This window comes from Perca flavescens, chromosome 9 (genome assembly GCF_004354835.1).
Source record: "Perca flavescens isolate YP-PL-M2 chromosome 9, PFLA_1.0, whole genome shotgun sequence".
Classification (NCBI taxonomy): Eukaryota; Metazoa; Chordata; class Actinopteri; order Perciformes; family Percidae; genus Perca; species Perca flavescens.
The window spans coordinates 21,872,311-21,891,386 of record NC_041339.1 but is presented as its reverse complement, the minus strand read 5'-3'; the positions used below and the strand labels follow the sequence as shown (position 1 = coordinate 21,891,386).

Sequence of the window (19,076 nt, the reverse complement as noted above, 5' to 3'; positions counted from 1 at the left end):
ATCTGTGCAGAACAGTGGGGCTTTATGTCCACTCTGTACATTATCATACCACACTACTAGAGGACTGGATGTACAGTAGCTTGTCCTGCAGAACAACAACTCTGTCCTTCCTGACAGGCTAAAAAGGGTTATTCCTGTTATGGTTAATAGAATTGCTTAATGGTAGGTCTCCTTTACATGCTTTTGAGAATTAAAGGGCATACAGATAAAACCAGAGGAGCTTCTTTGTTTTTGTTTTTATTGTAACTGACCTTCTTTGAGAAAAACAAAATGTGGGTGTTGGATGATCCACATTCCTCAAGCCTTTTATGGAAAGAGCAAACGAAAAAGGAGGTTTACAGACCAAAAGGAGGAACAGGAAACAACAAGGCAGGCAGCTGGAAGTGCTTTTACAGTACTGCACATTTCTGGGCACATCACTTGATAGATTTGCCTGAATTTATTAAAGGTGCAGGTCAACATTTTTAAATAGCAGTATATGACAAATTCATTGTGATACCTAAATAAATAAGACAAAGGAGAAGATAATTGGTCTCTTTTTCTTAAGTCTTTTTTATTTTTAGTTTCCAGTTTGTGGGTGAGGCCTTAACCGCCTGATCACTATTAAAATCCATACTAATACTCTGCCCTCGCATTCCACAGGGTTTATGCAGGCTCACCTTTTGTGTGTATGGTGGAAGTGTTGTGTGCATTTGCATACCCACATTTTAGGTGTCTATTCATATGAGAAAATGTGTGTGTGTGGTTTTCAGAGTTAATTTACGTGTGTGTGTGTGTGTGTGTGTGTGTGTGTGTGTGTGTGCGTGCGTGCATGCGTGTGTGTATGTGAGATCCACGCGTTCCAGTCGTAATCAATGAGCCATTCCACAGATGGGGGATGCAGGCTTTTAATAAAGACTGCCTCATTGTATGTCCCGCTGTGTGTAACACATGCAGACTGACTCTGCTGGCGGTGCAGATGGATCACCGGGGGCAAAGGTTACTGAAGCAAGGCAAGCTGATCGTCACATGTTTTATCCCAAGTTGCTATGAACAAGAGATATATTATCAAATCATAATGGTATTTGTCAAGCTTTGCCCTGACCTTGTTGCGTAAATGTCCTCCATACACATTCTTGAAGGGTCACTCATCATATGAAAATGAATCTGACAACTCATCTGTACAAAAGCTTATGCTTTCCACTGTATCTCTCAAATGGAGAGGACGTGCGCATCCTTTGATTGATTTCCTTTGTGTGTGACAGACCTGGGACCTGGCGAGCAGAGAGGAGACATTTTCTAGGAACAGAGCAGCGCCAGCGCTCCATCTTCAATACCTGCTGCTGCTGTTCAATATTTAATGCCCCGCACTGCTGAGCTGCTCCAGGAGGGAATGACAATGGAAAGCTTGATTACTTTTAGTACAAGTACTAAAAGTAATCAAGCTTTCAAGTTTACAGTTGTTGTGTTGAGATTTATTTTAGAAAAAAACACACTCACACGGATGATGCTCTGCCAAACCAGTGAAGAAAAATATGTGGAATTCCTTTATATTACCTTTAACACCAATTTACCGCAGCATCTATCACATTGTTTAGTTAAAGTGAGTTCTCAAATGAGTTGAAGATCTATGAAAATGAAAAATATATGTCATAATGGTGTGATTTAAGCTTGAATCCCAAGATCCAGCAATCATGTGTCATGGAGCGAAACATTATTTATTTAGCGATGCGTCTTATTAAAAATACACCAAAGCGTATTGACCTTTGAGAGTGTTAATCTGTGTGAGTTAAAAATAGGTCTACTTCTTCTTCTGCTACACAAGACAAAGATTGATCTTGGGTCATGAATAAATAATTTTGTCCAATTGAGGTGAAAAAACGGCCTGAATTGTGTTCAGACGATACTAGACAAAGCAGAGCCTCCTGCAGGGTCGTAGTTAAATTAAGGACTGCAAGCGGATTACTTCAAACCCTGTCAGCCAGCTGTGGCTCTGACCTTTGACCTCTTTCCTGTTAGTTGCTTGTGATATTGATCCAAAAAAAAAAAAAAAAAAAAAAAATTCTACTCTAGTACTCATTTCAGGTACATCATCACATTCTCTCTTAAACTAACATTGTTGGTGAGAAATCATAAGATACTACAGATATCTTTTTTTTTTTTAACTAAAAGTAGAACATTTAAAAAGATTTTAGAGGATAAATCTAGTGATTTTTCAGTGTCATAAAATCTCAAACAAAGACCAAAACCCCAGATGAACTGAGCTAAGATCCTACTGAGAAGTAGGGACGGGCATTTTAAGTCATTTTAATCTTATGTGAGAATAGGGCACGAAATTAGTTTCTGTTGATGTCTTGAAGAAGCGTGGAATCATGAGAGTTGTTGTCTTCATTGTTAAACAACCACCACTCCCGATGAAAAACTAGCTGACGTGAATAATGTTCACGGATGAGTTCATGTAAAGTTTTATTTACGTTACGTTTAGTCACGTTCAGTCATGTTTAGTCACGCTTAGTCACGTTTATTCATCCCTATTGAGAAGTATTATAGTGTAGCCAAACCCTGATATACCTGATATTTCTCTGATAGTTCTCAGGTTGTTCACAGCAGGTAGACCAGCTCTACAGAGCACACATTATGATGGGTCACATATTTCGGTGTAACACCAGAAAAGCCAGTCTTTGAGTAGGCCTATCCAGCCAGGTAAAAGGTAGCAGATTTCTTTACATAGGCATTATTGTATTTTAATTTTATTTTAGAAGTTATCTGCTGTAGGCTAGTTATGGCTGATACTGGGGCAGGGCCATCACAGAAAAAAAGGAAATTAAACGAAGAACAACTAAAAGCTAAAAGAGAGAGTGAGAGATGACGGGCGAAAACCCGAGTCAACCTCAGTCGGGCTTTCAGCAGATGGAGACAATTAGGGATTGTAAATAATTCAAACACGACCCTGAATTGGCCCTAAGGTAGGCCTATGTAATATGTCTATTTCATTCATAAAATAACTTTATAATGCAAGACGTGGTTGTACGTCAGTAGCCTACATGAAATGACGTACCTCTCCCATTTAACGCCCGGTTTTTATTTCTTTTCAGTCCGTGTTTGTGTTAGCCTACTATTTTCTTTTTGTCCCCCTATACTTGTGTAAAATGTCCTTGGGTTTCATCAAAAAGGCGCTATATAAATCTAAGTTATTATTATTATTACGTTGCTACAGCAAACTCATGCTAATGCTTTGGCTAGTGACAGTGACACATTACATCCAAAGCAGGCTAAGTTACCGTATGCAACACTTAGGTATTTTCTTATTATAAATTAATGATTTATAATAAGAAAATTATAAATAGTAGTGTGTGAATGCTATTGAAGGGCGGGTCTTGGCGTGGCCATAGTGGGGGAAAAAATATTGCCTCCTGGTAACGCTAACTAAAAGATCTTTATGACGGCAGGTGTGGTAAAAACACTACTGCTTTTGTCCGAAGGGGCCGCTAGAATCAACACAAACTGAAAGTTCCTCGCAGCCACTTTAAATAGAGCAACAAATGTGTATTAATCCGCTAACTGAAAATAGTCCCCAAAAAATGCACTATTCCCTCCTGTTTGAGTAACATTTGCTACAAATTACATTGTCCCACTGTTTTATGAAATTTTACTTTTTTTTTTAAAGTGAAAGTATATATTTGTGATCTGCTTTTAAAAATGCATGTCTTCAGTAGGAGCAAATGGGCTTTAGGCTGAGAGAAACTAACAGGGTAGAGAAGTCGGAGAGTGTTGAGAGATGGAATAACGCATTGGTCTTTTCATGGGATCTGTTAACAATAATACAGATATCTGTAAAAAATAAAATGCTTCAAATATGTAAATTATGATTTTTACAATTTAGCTTAATGATTTTAAACATGCAGAAATAAAAACAGCCTGAAAAAGGGAAACTATTTGCTTGTTGAACTGTTTACCAGTCTGTATATGCAGCTAGTGACTGGGGACTGGGAAGTATGCATTGCCTTGTTTTATGGGGTTGCAGGCCATAAAGGCACACAATGCTGGCTGTCAGCAGCTTCAGTGCAAAAGCATTGGTGTCTTTCAAAAGCCTTTACTCTACTTTTACTTCCATGCAGTCTTAAGGTTTTCTACTTCATTAGAAATGTATGTATGTAGAGGCAAGGAACACAGAAAAAAATAACAATGTTTCAGTTGTAAATCAGTTGCAGACACATGGGAAATGCATCTGCCTGCTGCCGCCACAGTGCCAGGACTGGTGTCAGAGTCCGAGTGTGCAGTGCACTATACTGACCTATTCTCTTAACACTGGGTCACTGAAAACTATGGGTCACTGAAAACTATGGGTCACTGAAAACTATGGGTCACTTCAAGGTACATAGATATCTCTGTGTTATCCAGCTGTTATAATGACAACACACGTTGCTAATGGCCTTGCGAAAACTAAGTCTTTTCTAAAGCAAACACATAGCTCCTTTCTGTATCTTCATGACTCATACGCAGCCTGAGTGGTTTGGCTGTGAGTGGGACTATTTTGACAGAGCAGAAGTGCAAAACAGAGGTGGCCATGGAAACTGGCGGCATCCAATGAGAGAATAGGATATGGGTGTGGCTGGCTGATTGACGTCCTGCTCACTTCCTTCTGCCTGGTCAATTAATAACTTTTTTTGCACTCATTATTCTCAAGGAGGGAGAGAAGAAGTAGAACTTTCTAGATAAAGCGGTCACATAACACTTGCAGTATCTGTGCAATATGAACTGAGCTTAGTGACATTTACCCATCTCACTTGCATAGTTGTCTAGTTTCTCACTAACGTTTATTTTTACACTAGTCTGAATGTAAATGATTTATTTGATTCATTCATTTGAGTCATTCCATCGAGAGTCAGGTTTATTTGAAAGGGAAAAGTCACTGATAAATGCTCTCCATTCACTCCTTAACTGTGTGTCTTAAATGCATAGGTGTCTATATGCTATTGTACACCTGCTCAATAGAAGTAGCTCCAAGGTGTGAACTTGTGCTACTATATAAGCGTGAAACATAGTGAACTTCCTTGGATGATCCTCACGGACATAAATTCCCAATATAAGAGAAGTAATGCAGCATTTCAGATATATGTTATAAACTATTAAACATTTCAATTTTTCTTTTCAGTTGAAAAATGCAGTTTACATTCTATCTTAGTGTTCTGTTAATTTGACAGCTAGTGCGCACTGATGAGAGGAGAAAGGATAGAAAGATCATAACTGGGGACCAACAAAGCCTTATTGATATAATACTATCATTATTTATTTATTGATTATATTTGCATTGTTAATCTGAATATGCAAAGTAAGAATAGTAACTAAAGCTGTCATATAAATGTAGTGGAGTACAAATTACAATATTTGCCTCTGAGATGTAGTGGAGTATAACGTAGCAGAAAATAGAAATACTCAAGTAAAGTACCTCAAATTTGTACTTACGTACAGTACTTGAGTAAATGTGATTAGTTACTTTCCATTACTTCCACCACACTTGCACCACTGATGGTTGTGATGATCATGTATTAGAACTAGGACTGCCAGGTTTTGCTACTGCACTTGAAGCTGTTTCCACCATTAACTCCAGACCGTACAGTCAAAAGTTGTTTGTGACGCTGATAGAGTCCTCATGGGAACACTTGTTTTGTTAATTTATTTATTTGTATTATTCTTTAATGCATGAAGGTTTATTGTTTTGTGTTTTTACCACTTGTTTCATGTCTCAGTGTAGTTACTGTATACGCAATTTCTTTTTCTGTGAGCTCACCAAAGCAAATGTATATTAACTACTTTAAAATGGCAATAAAGAATTGAATTTTGCTGTTAACAACTCACCAAGTATACTTCAGAAAAACTATTTTCTCCCAAAAAAGGCCCTATCTCCCAATTATTTACCAATTTAGTGACACTTGGTGCAGTACACACAAGGACTTTAAATTATAAAGAGATGCATCCTAGACTAAAATGGTGGAAAACTCTTGAAAATAACTGTGTATAAACCACACGACATCCCTGCTGCTTAATCCCTGGAAGACATTCTGGAGTGTAAACTATGCTTAAAATGTAAACGACACACGCATATATGGTAATACAGCTTGTCTCTCCAACACAGCACTAAGGATGGCAGCCTCAGAGAGCCTCACACATTAGGACTTTTGAGTCGCGACCCCCAATAATAATAAGGTTGGTGTTTGCGACTCCCGTCCCCCTCAAACGCTGCAAACCGGTGTAAACAGCTATTTCTACACGCCTCCCCCTGCTGATTTTGAGTGATTTTTGTGAATGTTCTGATAAATACATGTAAACAAATAATGCTTTGCTTTAATGACAGAGAAAACACCCTTGAAAGGTCGCTAGGTCATCATAGGGTAAAACATTGAGCAGCAAGCAATCACACATTCTCATTAAGTAAATGAGCAATTTTTGATCTCCAACAAACGTGGCTGAATATTTCTGGATGATGAGAAATGTCTTGCTGTAACTGAGGTTACATTTTGGGCAGGAAAAAAACTAAACCAGTATGTTGTATTCCTAATAGCAGTGTTTCTCAACTTAGGGGTCGGGACCCCCAAGGGGGTTGCAAGATCATTTCTGGGGGTCGCCAGATGGTTGGGGAGAAAAACATGAAATACCAATCTAGACTGGGGAATTACATTACTGTGTGAGTTTGGTACATTTCATGTGTTATATTCAGAGCTTAATTTGTAAATCAGGAGGTCCTGGAACACAGAAAGGTGTCTGAAGGCGGGTCAGGGGGAGAGAAAAAGTCACAAATGCATCACAAGTCCACAGAGTCTGATACACATTGGACAAGGCTAGGTGCGAGCTGATAAAACTAAACTCTCTTTCAGTGCCTGATGAGTGACCCAAATGACTGCTGAACAATCCAAAAGAAAACATTCCAGCATAAATGGTATAGATTTGGGTAAGGCTGCTGATTGTGTCCATTTGCCCAGCAGATTAAAGTGGGGTATGAATCTTAAATTAACAGCTGGATAAAACTGCTGACATTAAGATATTGTAAATTACCAATGATTAAGTGCTTAACAAAAGAGGTTGGTAGCTAATGTGGCTTCAGTGATCATCATAAGGTAAAGCAAACTAATGTGAATTATTCAACTATTTTTTTTAAATTAATTTGTATTATACCTTGTAATGAAAGTAATTGCACCAGTTTACTTTGATATTTACATCAACCATGACATGACAGCCCTTATATAGATTTAAATCTGTGTAAATGTACATTTTGATTGGTTTAACCTAAACAAAAAAAAAAAAAAAAAAAAGCTGAAACAAATATTTGAGGTAGAGGAGGAAAAATAGGCTGTCCTGCTTTTTGCCACCATATATTCATCCGCAGCGCATCATATCATGCAATGAGGCAGTAGGGCGAACAACGACCTGGGCGGAGTGATTTTGTCAGGACTACACCCAAGCGCCTGTCCGATTGCAGCCGCTTCTCTTCGTTGTATAGACCAGAAGAAAGCCGGGACGTGACGGAGCCGGGGGGTTCTGCTTGCTGGAGACCACCAATAAATACAGCTTCTTCATTGCTTCTTCGTCGCTCAAGAGACGTTTGTGACCTAAGTTGACCCTTCGTATTTTTTCATCTTAGAACTAATTTCACAAACATGTCCTGGCAAAGCTACGTGGACAACCTGATGGCTGATGGCAGCTGCCAGGACGCGGCCATTGTTGGTTACACGGACGCCAAATACGTCTGGGCATCGTTTGTCGGCGGTACTTTTGCCAACATTACGGTTAGTATGCTTTGTGTGTCAGCATCTACGGTTACACGGAAGGAAAATGTACATTTTGCATGCCGGTGCGTTTATCTGCAAAGCCAGGCCTGGTTGAGGATAAGGCGAGCAGTGTGTGGTACACATGGTGTCCGGTGGTCACAATCAAGATGCTTTTCAACCCACCACCAGTCTTTGTATCCATTTCCGGTAAATCTAACACACTATGTGGTCACAGCGTTCATATTATTTTGTTTTTAGAAATAACGTTAGCCACCAGATCAGCGGAGGATAACCCCAGCCAGTGACCGGTACCGCGAACTCGAGCTAACGTTAAAAGAGCTAGCTAGCTAGCTTTAACTAGCCGTGTTTGCTTGTGGTAACGTTACCGGTCAGATACCAGATAAACAAGTCGGACAAGCATGACCAATAATCTAATCCAAACCAGTAACGTTACCCAATGAAAAAAACTTGGATTTTTTTTCCTTTGTGCTGCAAGGTAATGTCTTACTTATGTATTTAACACCGTTTATACCGCCACTACAGCTCGCGGTTAGCTCAAATCAGGCCGGTCATCCCAACTGGAAAATCATTATTAGCTAACGCTAATAGCGCAAAGTTAGCGGTGCTCCCATGCGTTCTCGACGCGCTGACGTGCCGCTGGTCTTTTCGTTTTCCCCTATTCGGCATCTGTGAATCGCACTGCCGCTACCGCCCCTTATTTTTCCAAGATGGCGGATACACTCCCAGTTTCTTATGCTGCATTCAGTGCTGCTTTTCACGTCTAGGGAAGTCTGACTTTGGCGTGTTCATGAGTCGTAATGGTGGAAAAACGTGGACGCTACACAGATGTTCTAACGTATTGCTCAGATTGAATAAAGCGTTAATAGCCGTTTCCAGTAGTTATTTCCAGTTTGTAGCTTTATTTTAGTGCTTTTGTCCCAGACTTGTTGCTGGCCCAGTACACTCCTAAAACCACTAAAATATTGCTTTACAAAACTTATCAGGATTAGCTAATGCTAATAAATACGTTTTCGAACTGATCGAAGTCACTATACCTAGACCGTAACTAAGGTTGCAACCTAATACCATAATACAAATTATGTGAGCAACAAATTGGTGTACTTGAACTAATAAAATGTCTTACCATTAACCCAACATTTACTTCAGTCTTTTAGACTTGAGTGCAGCGTTTATGTGAACCTAACTTGGCTAAACAATCCTCTCCGGTGCTTCCATGAGCCTCCATTTTGTCTGTTAAATAAATTATTAGTTCATTTTGAATACTTGTGTAACGTTAACGCTAGGTGTATGCATAGTGATTCACAGTGTGACAAACGTTTCCTCGTCTTTACGAGCGTGTTAGCTATGAAATGATTACACATGCTACAGACCAGTGAACTATGAACGAGTATGTGGCACGGGCCACCGGGGCAGGGTGAAGTTATCTTTTGGCGGCTTTAATTGAATAAACTGACACTATCGTGTTTCCTTGTCGGTGTGAAAAAGCTCATGTAAAGCTAGAGCTGCCTAGCTAATTGCCTGCTTAGCAACTTGCTACCACCGCTTGCCAGCCCATTTTAGCACAGTGTTTTCTAGAATCCGCTGTATGAATGCAGAAAGCTAACGTTAAACCAGAATATGTAAAAGTGAGGTGCAAGTTTGCGAAACCTAGCGTTGAACTCTCAATGGGGAAAGGCGGTGCATGTAATAAACTGCCCGGGCCCCAACATGTAGCTAACTAGCCACGATGCTAACGTTCGCTGAGCCAGTAGAAATCCTTTTGGAGTTTTCCGTTTTCTTCCTGAAGAGTTTCGTGTGTGCCATGACTGTGCAGTTCTGGAGTTAAGGGGCGACGCCTTTTGTTCTGCATAATGGTTCAAAGAATAAACCCGGTTTTATGAACATGTTTTAATAACTACAGTGCCATGATGTACATTTTTGCACATGTAAGCAATAGTGGTCACAAGAAGTGGAATTTTTGTTAATAGTCGGACCTTATTTATAATAGATTTCTCAGCATTATGTTTCTGTCAGCTGCAGTGGACCTCTGTGATTTCAGGACTCCATAGTATAAGCTGTGTCTTAAAACAGTCCATACACTTTTTGCATCTGTGGAGGGCTGGATATCCTTTCTTAATACTAGAGTACAAACTACTGTCATTATCAACTTAGCACGGTGTAAAGTAAAAAACAAAAAAAAACAATGCTGTGCTTTTCTGCTACAAATTCTTAGCCTGTCTGTCTTGTGACTCTGTATTTTATTGGTGTGGCTTATTCTGTTTATCCATTGAATTTTATGTATGGATTCAATTGGTAGATGATATAAGACAACAAATGGCATGCAATTTTGAAGTTTGAATTATTTTGGTAAATTTAAAGGCCGGTTTGTCAAACTGAGAGAATCCTCCGTAATGAACCAGTATTGAATGGTAACCTGAGCCCTTAATCGTGAACAGTGCATCCCAGTTTCTTAATTGAAATTCATCATGCTGTACTTACCATCCTGGCCAGTTTCAGAAGCGGTCCCTTGCTGCATTTTACAATAAGATATCCTTTATAACTAAAAATGTAGTTAACTTCTTTTCTTGAATCATTATTATATGAATGAGACTTCAAGGTCTTTTGTAATCAAAGATTTAATCATTTAGATTTGTTTCTAATTAGACCACTGTTGGTGCATATTCTATACTCAGACCCCATATGACTTGTGTAAATGTATATGTAAAAAAGGTTTTAGCTGACGTCTTATCAGCAGCCAGCCTAGCCTCCCTCTCATCCACAGCTACTGTATACAGATGTGGCTGGCACTGATTTGACTAGATCTAAATTCTTTGCTGTAAAGCTAGCACTAATGGATCTCAGTTTGCAGAGAGGCTGTACAGGACTCTCCCGGTGACCCCTGCGTGGACTGGCGCAGTGAGAAGCTGCTGCTGACGGGCACAGAGCACCTAGACTTCCGCTGGAGCCCCGTCCGGTGATACAGAAACTGGTCTCAAACTAAGTTAATTTTCTCCTGATGTGTCCTGGAAAAATGCGTAAAAAGTGTTTAAATATTCTGGAGATATGTTTGCACTCAGGACCTGTCGCTAGTCTCCTAAAGAGGCGTGGCCATGGCAGAGCCCACGTGACACAGATACAGGAAACTATTCTGAGTTGGGGCATCTCAGTTCTAAACCGGCTCAAAGTTTAACCACGTTACAACCGCTTTATTGGCATTGCCCTGACTCCCTGAAAAGCAGCATAGGCTGCGTCGTTCTGCTCAGTCTTTCTGGTGATCCCCGTTCAATTTGAATCCAACATATAGACGGAAATGCATGTATTTTTAAAAACTGCATGGTTCTAAAACCCTTGATGCAGCACCTCTTAAGGGCTCCTTAAAGTAGAGTTGTTTTATGCTGTGTTTTTAACCAAAAACGATCATTATTTGAAATATTGTAAACATGTCTAATTTGGAAAATAGTTATTTAAAATATCTGTGCCATACATTATGCAAAACTAAATACATTTTTTATATTTGTTGCATTAGTGATATTTAAATATTGATGTTAAGGGTCAGAATCTGAACCAGAAAATGCTGCACTTGACAATGCTGCATGTGCGTTACCCGCTTGCGTACAAGCATTTATTTTAAAGACAATTTCAAAGCAAATTTGGTAGTTTGATTGGGGTGAAAAGTTTGAACTAACATGTCAACACTGCAAACAACTGCAAGTGTTAAGCCCTGACTAGGGTGCAATTACGCATAGTTATGTTCAATCAGAGCAATGAAAAATGCCCTCAAATCACCTCAAAGTAAAAACCGAAGGCTCCAAAGTCTGCCTGAATGAATGTACCCAAAGAAATGTACCTGACATTCTTGATTTTTGTGTCCCCCCAGCCTGAAGAAATCGACGTGTTAATAGGAAAGGACCGGATGGCATTCTTCACCAGTGGGATGACCTTAGGCAATAAAAAGTGCTCTGTAATCAGAGACAGCCTCCTACTTGACGGCGACTGGACAATGGACATCCGGACAAAGAGTCAAGGAGGAGAACCAACATACAACATTTCTGTAGGCAAAGCCGGCAAAGGTGAGCACTACATCCAGTGTAAAACATTTTTAGAGCTGCAGTGACAGTGTAGCCTGCTTTTGATATAGTGACATTAGTTTAGCTAAATTTATAAACTTCTGTGTTGTCTGTGCATGTGGGATAGATCTTGAATGCACCTTTCCTCAATATATGAAATACACAGATATTAAAATGTCTTGTGAGGAGAATGTCATTTGACTGGGATCTCTAGGAAATGTTTGTTTAGAGCTAAGGGGCAAGTTCATATCAGAGGTTCATTGGGTCAGGGTTAAACGGAAATTCCCTTAAAGTGCTCATATTGTGAGTTTTTGGCTTTTTCCCTTTTATTGTTGTATATATTTTTGTGCACATTATAGGTTTACAAAGTGGAAAAAGCCCAAAGTCTACCCCAAAGGGACTTGAAGTGTGATGTCTCACTCTGTAGCTAAAACGGAGAGCTCAACACACAGGGTGAAAAGAGCTGCAGCAATGTGCAGTACAACAAAATGTGTTTTTTTTTTTTTTTTTTTTTAATTAAACCACATAAACCTATTCTGGTACAACCTCTAAATACAATTATGAGCACTTTAAGTTGTGACCGTCGTCCATGCTAATTGTTCCGTCAATTATAACTGTATTGCAGTTAAATATAATTTGGATGATGTATATTTTGTTAGCATTGGTAAGGAAAACTAAACAGATTTACTAATAACAATCCTAAATTGATTACACGTTTCTCGCAGTTTCCCCTTTTGGTATCTATTATGTGTATATGTATGTCTTAGGGATGTGCATCTCTCCCTTATCAGACGATCCGATGCGTATCTAGGTACATGGGCTACGATACAATTCAGGGACGATACATTTTAACGATTCAGTTTGATGAATTGATTCAGTGTGATTTGATGAGATTTCAATCTGAGAGTTAATATTTGTTTAGTGTAAACGTTGTACATTTTAAAATAAGCCAATTCTATAAAAGCATTTCCAACCTTCAAATTTATTTCGTAAAAAGGACCAGGCAATAGCAAAAACTAGCACTTGATTATAGTATGACTTTAACTTTAATTAGCTAGACACTTATAACCAAATAACGTGCACATCTTAAATTCAATCCTCCTTGCTGCTGTAATCTTAGACAGTAACTCAAACCTACAGTACCAGTCAAAAGTTTGGACAGACTTTCTCAACTGGACTGTAGGTCCATGTTACAGTTCCATTGTGAACATTCAAATAGTAGTCATACAGTATTACGCGAGTACACATATGAGCACAACAATACTGTTGCGTGCCTTAGCATGCGGCTAGCGGACTTAATGCTAATGTGGTATATTCTAACTGAACATCTTAGAGCATATAAATGTCAATATAAACACACATCTATAGATTTATACCAGTCTACTCGCATGTCACACCTGTCTCTCAGCGACATTGCACACAGCGCAGCAGCTTTTGTTGTCTTGACAGCAAAGCTTCAAATCGATTCGTGGAGTTGGGCTGTCTGTGATAATACAACTTGATAGCCATTAGTATTGGTAAATCTTTACACCCCTGGTCTGTTGCCAAGAGGGATTTTGTTTGTCCTTGCTCCTGACCTATTCATTGCCCTTAGTCCAGATTTCCACTGAACTACCATGTATTACAACAAGATGTATGATCAAACTTAAATGGAATTCCATTGTATCCTTATTTTGTGGGAAAAGGTTGCACAATTAAAGTAGATGAAATTCCAATCCATATTGGGTAAACATTAATTGGTCCATCCATCGATTTGAGTCAAACTGAGGATCTATCAGTTGGCTGTAACTTCCACAAGCTAGATGCTTGTCAACCAGAAGAGCAGTCACAACTTAAAACAAATGTGTAAAATATTAACGTAATTAATGGGCAGTCATTGTTTTATATGAAAATTCTGATGCATAAAATATGTGAAATCCTGAGAAGTAAAACCATAGACCTACAGATTTTGACTGGCTTTAAATGCAATGTGACATTTTGGATGCGACAGTGCTTTACATTAGCAACGCTACATTTCCTAAATTGTTAAAAAAAAAAATGGTATGATGCAAAACCAAAGTCAAGTTAAGCCCTTGTTTAGGGGCTTGCCTGAGAGTTGTGCCAGGTTTCATGTCCCCTGTATGGGCCCCAATGCCCTGTCCTCCCCACTGTTCCCAGACAGGTGAGACCAACTGGTTCCCATTCTCCACATGCTGGGCTAACTCTTTGGGCCAGGATTCACTAAAAACTGCATGCATCTTCCTCTTTCCTGGTTAACACACTCCTACCCTCAACTGTGTGAATCTGTTCCCCTGCTCATGTGCTTCCACTTGTTTCTGGTAAAATACTTATTCAGCCACTTCAGGGCTCTTAACATGTATTGAGGAGAGGTACCACAAGCATGCTGCTGTATCTGCATGTGTGCCACGTTAGTCATGGTTGTTAGTATCCAGTAGAAGATTCACTTTCCTAGTCTTTGCTGCTGGCATGGTGTGTATTGATTACAGATGAAACGCAGACTAGTTTCAAGTGGAGTGCAGGAAACTCGAGTACAGTCAGGGAGATGGAACACCAAGTCCCTTGCATTAATAGCACACATTTAAACCATACCTGGTCGCTTATCTATTCAAAATGGGGATGAGATGATTATACTCTGGCCATTGCTATTTATTTATTTTTTTAAGATGATAATCTGTTAAGATACAATCAAACAAGATTTGGCTTAAACAGAATTTGAGAAACTAACAGACTTTTCAGATGAGTAAAGACATTAATAAAAATATATTGCCCAGCTCTAATGTACTAATGTATTTAATAAAGAAAAAGAATACATTCATATAGTAGTGCACTCAATGCATGATTGCTTTTTGGTTCAGGTTTTTCCAAAGAACTAGGATGCGGTGTTGGCTATCTAAACGTCACCTTTACCAAATGTGTATAGCACAACTCCATTAGGTCGGGATCTATCAAATTATGACTGTTTGGCTCCAGTCCAGTACTGATTCTTATTGTGAGGCCAGAGCATGATGTGGAAAATTAGCTCCTTTTTTAATCAATAGTTGATGACTGATCAAACATTGTTTTAAGTGGAAGTAGGTAGATGTTAAAGGAAAGTCGAAACCTAAACTACAGCGCTGAGCCTCTTTCAGTCTACACACTAGTGATGATTAAGTAATCGGGCAAACAGCTTTGCATGCATCCTCCCCATTTACTCTCCCACTGTACTCACTCTTGTCTTCCCAGTTGTACTGTGTGATGTCTTGTCTCACCACCAGCAGCACTGATAAGAAAATGAATGTTTGTTTAGGTTCGGTCCAGCCTTCGGACCAAAGCGCCGCCGTGGTTTTTGTGCCATTGTCCTCCTCTGTAGCTGTCGTGTCTGCCTGCTGCTTTTTGGCTCTGTGCTCTTCTCTTTTCACTGTGATCTCCACACCATCTCTTAATGTCCCTTCTGTCTCTTTTCTTTCAGTCTTGGTCTTGGTAATGGGCAAAGAAGGGGTCCATGGAGGCGGATTGAATAAGAAGGCATACTCGATGGCAAAATACTTGAGGGATTCAGGGTTTTAGTTTAGTTTTAATGTAGCTTATGTGGTGTAGTTGAGGGAGAGGGAAAAAAAACTAACGAAAAGGAAAACAAAAAGCATAAAACTTTGAAAAACAGACCAAAAAAACAAATTACGGTCAAGCCCATGTTCCCCCCCTCAAAACAGCCCCATTAAACAAAATCCCAGGAGCATTTCTAGCAAAGCTTAGGGTTCAGGCTCTGTCCTAAACAATGTAGCCCCACATTTAGCAAGGTGGCAATACAAAAAGTGTGTTCTTTTCCAGTCCTGCTATCACCATGTCTGTTCATTTAATTTGTTGTTTTTCCTTTGTGTACTCCAGCATTGGTTTTTGTCATGGGGAAGGAAGGTGTCCACGGAGGACAGCTCAACAAGAAAGCATTTATGATGGCTGAATACCTGAGGAAGTCCGGATACTAAAGCAGCCTGTACCCAGCCACCTAGCAGCTCACCCTTGCCACCCTGTTGCTTTTCACACTACTTCCAGTCCTAGTTGGTAGTAACCTTTTTTTTTTTTTTTTTTTTTTTTGCCTTCTCTCCTCCCCATTTGTTATCCCCTATTTTGTTATCCTCTCAACTATCCTCAACACACTTGGTGCTGTGTACTCTTACCCCCTTAAGCACTATACGTTGATCCATAGCAATGATGAGCATGTTGCTTACATACAGGATGTTGTGACAAATCTGTAATTAACCAAGACCAGCAAAAAAAATCTGGCCAAACACTCGGGACAATAAAGGCTATAGTGTCAATTTGAAGTAGACTTTTCTTTCTTTTCCCTCTGTCATGGTGCCCATTACTTAATCCCTCCCAAACCCGATCTTACACGCCCCCCTCCACAAGCAGCCGACGCCTTTTGGCGCACTTAAGTGGTAACCAAGCTCATCACGTCTTCCGGTTTAATTTCCCCCCGTCATTTCCGGGAGGGGAGACCGTGGGCATATGTCTGTCCATTGCCCTTTACCTCTCACACCCACCACTGTCTCTCTCTCTCTCCCCCCTGACTCCCTCCTGCCAAAATGTTCAGTTCCTCCCCTTTCCCTGTTTCCCCATCCTGTTCGCTCAAAGCAGGCGACACTACAAACCTCACAGGAGACTCACCTTCATCAAATGCTTGACACCAACCAACCAGTCCCCTAAACCCTCTCCTTTCAGATCCACTGCTCTGTCCTGAATACATTTTATAAAAGGGTAATGTGTGTGTGTGCGTGTGTGTGCGTGTGTGTGTGTGTGTGTGTGTGTGTGTGGGGGGGGGGTGCTTAGATCGGCTCAGCTGACGATCATGAGCCGGATTTGCAAGTGTTAAGGTCGTCCAGATGCTGGTAGCCTCTTCTCCCCGACTACACGAAAACCCCATGGACATTCCACCGTAACAATGGCTCAGGCACTTAATACTGTTTTTGTTTGCCAGCTCCTGTAATATATATATTTTTTTCTTTTTTTGAAAGGCTGCCATTTTCGGACAGTAGATATCCCAGCATATAACCATCTGGAGCTTGTCCAGTTAGATTTTTTTTTTTTTTTTTTTTTTATAGGACCAAGTGTAGTCAAAGCTCTGGTGTTTATACAATTGCTCTAAATCATGTGAAGGATGACTGCTAACCTTTTCTGATGAAGGAAAAACTAACCAGACAATAATGCTTACAATGATTAAACATATGAAGCTACAGGGGAGGTAAGGGTGGGAGTATATGTAGAAAATTCTCACTGCATTGTTTTTTTTTTTTTTATTAAAAAACGACTGCATTTGTACAAACCCATGCTGTGTTGAACTACAAAACTGTGGAATGAATTGCCTTTTACTTTAGTCAGCTGAGCTCTGGGGGATAACACGGTCTGTCCACGCTCAGTACTGCTAACTGTAACGTCCAAATGACAAAAAACACTTTAAAAAGTAGAAATGACACTCAATGGGAGGTGGGATTGGTTGGAACAAAGACTCTAATGGTTGTCTTGTTGAAATTGAACTGCAGAACCTGTGTATCCTGTGCCATAATATAGAGAGATCTGTTGTAAGATGGATTTTACCCACTGTCCACTAAAGTCATTTTATTGGCACTTCTTTTTAGCTACAGCTCCACTGTTTAGGCCTTGTGGGATATGTGTACTCAAAAAAACAGTTTCAAGTCCTGTTTGCTGATTTGTGTTAATTTCCTTTTTTCTCTCACTTTTTTTTTTTTTTCTTACATCTGGGATACAGTCTCTTCAATGCATCTGATTTCATATGCATAAAACCATGAAATGCCATAAATTGATTTATCACCTTGTTTACAGACAGATCAAATAAATTTATTCCAACCAGATATGTTTGCCAGTCCTCTTTATTACAGTGAACACTATCTCACCTCTTTTAATTAGGATTGGGCATCGTTTGGATATTGACTATTCTGATTCCGGTTCTTAAAAGATTCTTTGAGGGGTGGAGTTGAAATGGGTCACATGCTTATTTCACAAATAAGAGGAACGTTTTATTTTGATTCAATGTAGACGGGGCTTTATCAATGTAAAATAAAGCCACACTAGCTTAGCCTAAATACCGACTCTGTCCAAAAGGCAAGTCCTCTCGTGAAGTGGCTTTAGGTCTTTCATCAAATTAAAGAGAAAATGTTAAATTCCAGAAATTTGAGTTATTGGACAGGAAGCATTGACATGATTTTGCTCAGTAAAACCTGGAACCATCTAAAAATGAACTGCAGTAAAGGTTTTTTTTTTTTTTTTTTTTTAGCACATTCAGTAATCATGCTTCATGAGACGGGCCTTGGGACAAGAACATTTCTTATTCTTAAAGTTGCATTTCTTTAGTTCGTTGTTTATTGCAGATTTAAGTAATTGAAGTAGACCAACTGGTAGTGTTCTTTTTGAGAGTTTGATATAAAGGCATTCGTATGGAGTTTCAAATTCTTGACTTTAAACAGTAAACAATCTCAACCTAAAGGGTTATTCAGCAGCTGTTCTGAAGCTACAAATTATGTATCAGATAATCAGCTCATTATGTGTAACAAGTTTACTAGAGGAACTCGTATGTACGATTATTCCGACATCACATGAATGCAGCACACACTTTCTTGCAATGTTAACTAATGTGAAAAGTAATTTGTGTATCATCATTAACGTTCATCATGAGTAAATTATACTTATTGAACATGAAAAGTTTACTTGTAAAGTGTCATTACTTTTATTGAAGTGAATTCATATTGAGAAGAGACATACATGAGCAGGAAAACACTAACAAGACAAAAAGCATCAACTGAAAAAGGCAACAGGTTTCATGAACAAAAAAAATAAATCATGCCATGTTATGAAAAAAAAAAGCGCATTTACTATAAACTGCTTATTAAATGAGATAAGGTCAGTTAAATGTGTATTTCAAGGCCTATCAACCAATAACTGCTTGTGTTAAATGGAGCGATAGGTCTGGAGCAGCCACAAGAAGATTACCACAGGCAGCGCGGACATAGTGTCCAATAGAGTGTTTCTCCACACTGTATGCACACACACGATGTAACGTTGCATCTTTGCTTCGAATGGGTTCCTCAAACTGCTTTGGCTTCAGTTTCTTTCAGTGTGAATCGTAACACAAACTGGCACAAAACAGGAGCACCTCGAAGGCTAGAAATAAATTGGCAAAACCACATTGCTGTGGCTTTAAATGTTTCTATACTTGCTGAATGTTAAGTTCCATTTTTTGTTTTTTTTTTACAAAAAGGATGCTGCATAGCGG

The 19,076-nt window shown here is 39.4% G+C and overlaps 1 protein-coding gene across 2 annotated transcripts; it reads left to right on the top strand.

The window, feature by feature from the left end:
- Positions 1–7,383: 7,383 nt before the first annotated feature.
- Positions 7,384–17,658, top strand: pfn2b (profilin 2b). 2 transcript variants are annotated; one of them, XM_028586938.1, is made up of 3 exons: positions 7,384–7,763; positions 11,623–11,815; positions 15,261–15,658. In XM_028586938.1, exons 1-3 carry the CDS (start codon positions 7,635–7,637, stop codon positions 15,356–15,358), a joined length of 420 nt encoding a protein of 139 aa, XP_028442739.1. In that variant the 5' UTR covers positions 7,384–7,634; the 3' UTR covers positions 15,359–15,658. The 2 variants fall into 2 exon arrangements, with proteins under 2 accessions (XP_028442739.1, XP_028442737.1); XM_028586936.1 differs by lacking the exon at positions 15,261–15,658 and adding an exon at positions 15,677–17,658 and having other exon boundaries at positions 7,389–7,763.
- Positions 17,659–19,076: the final 1,418 nt, after the last annotated feature.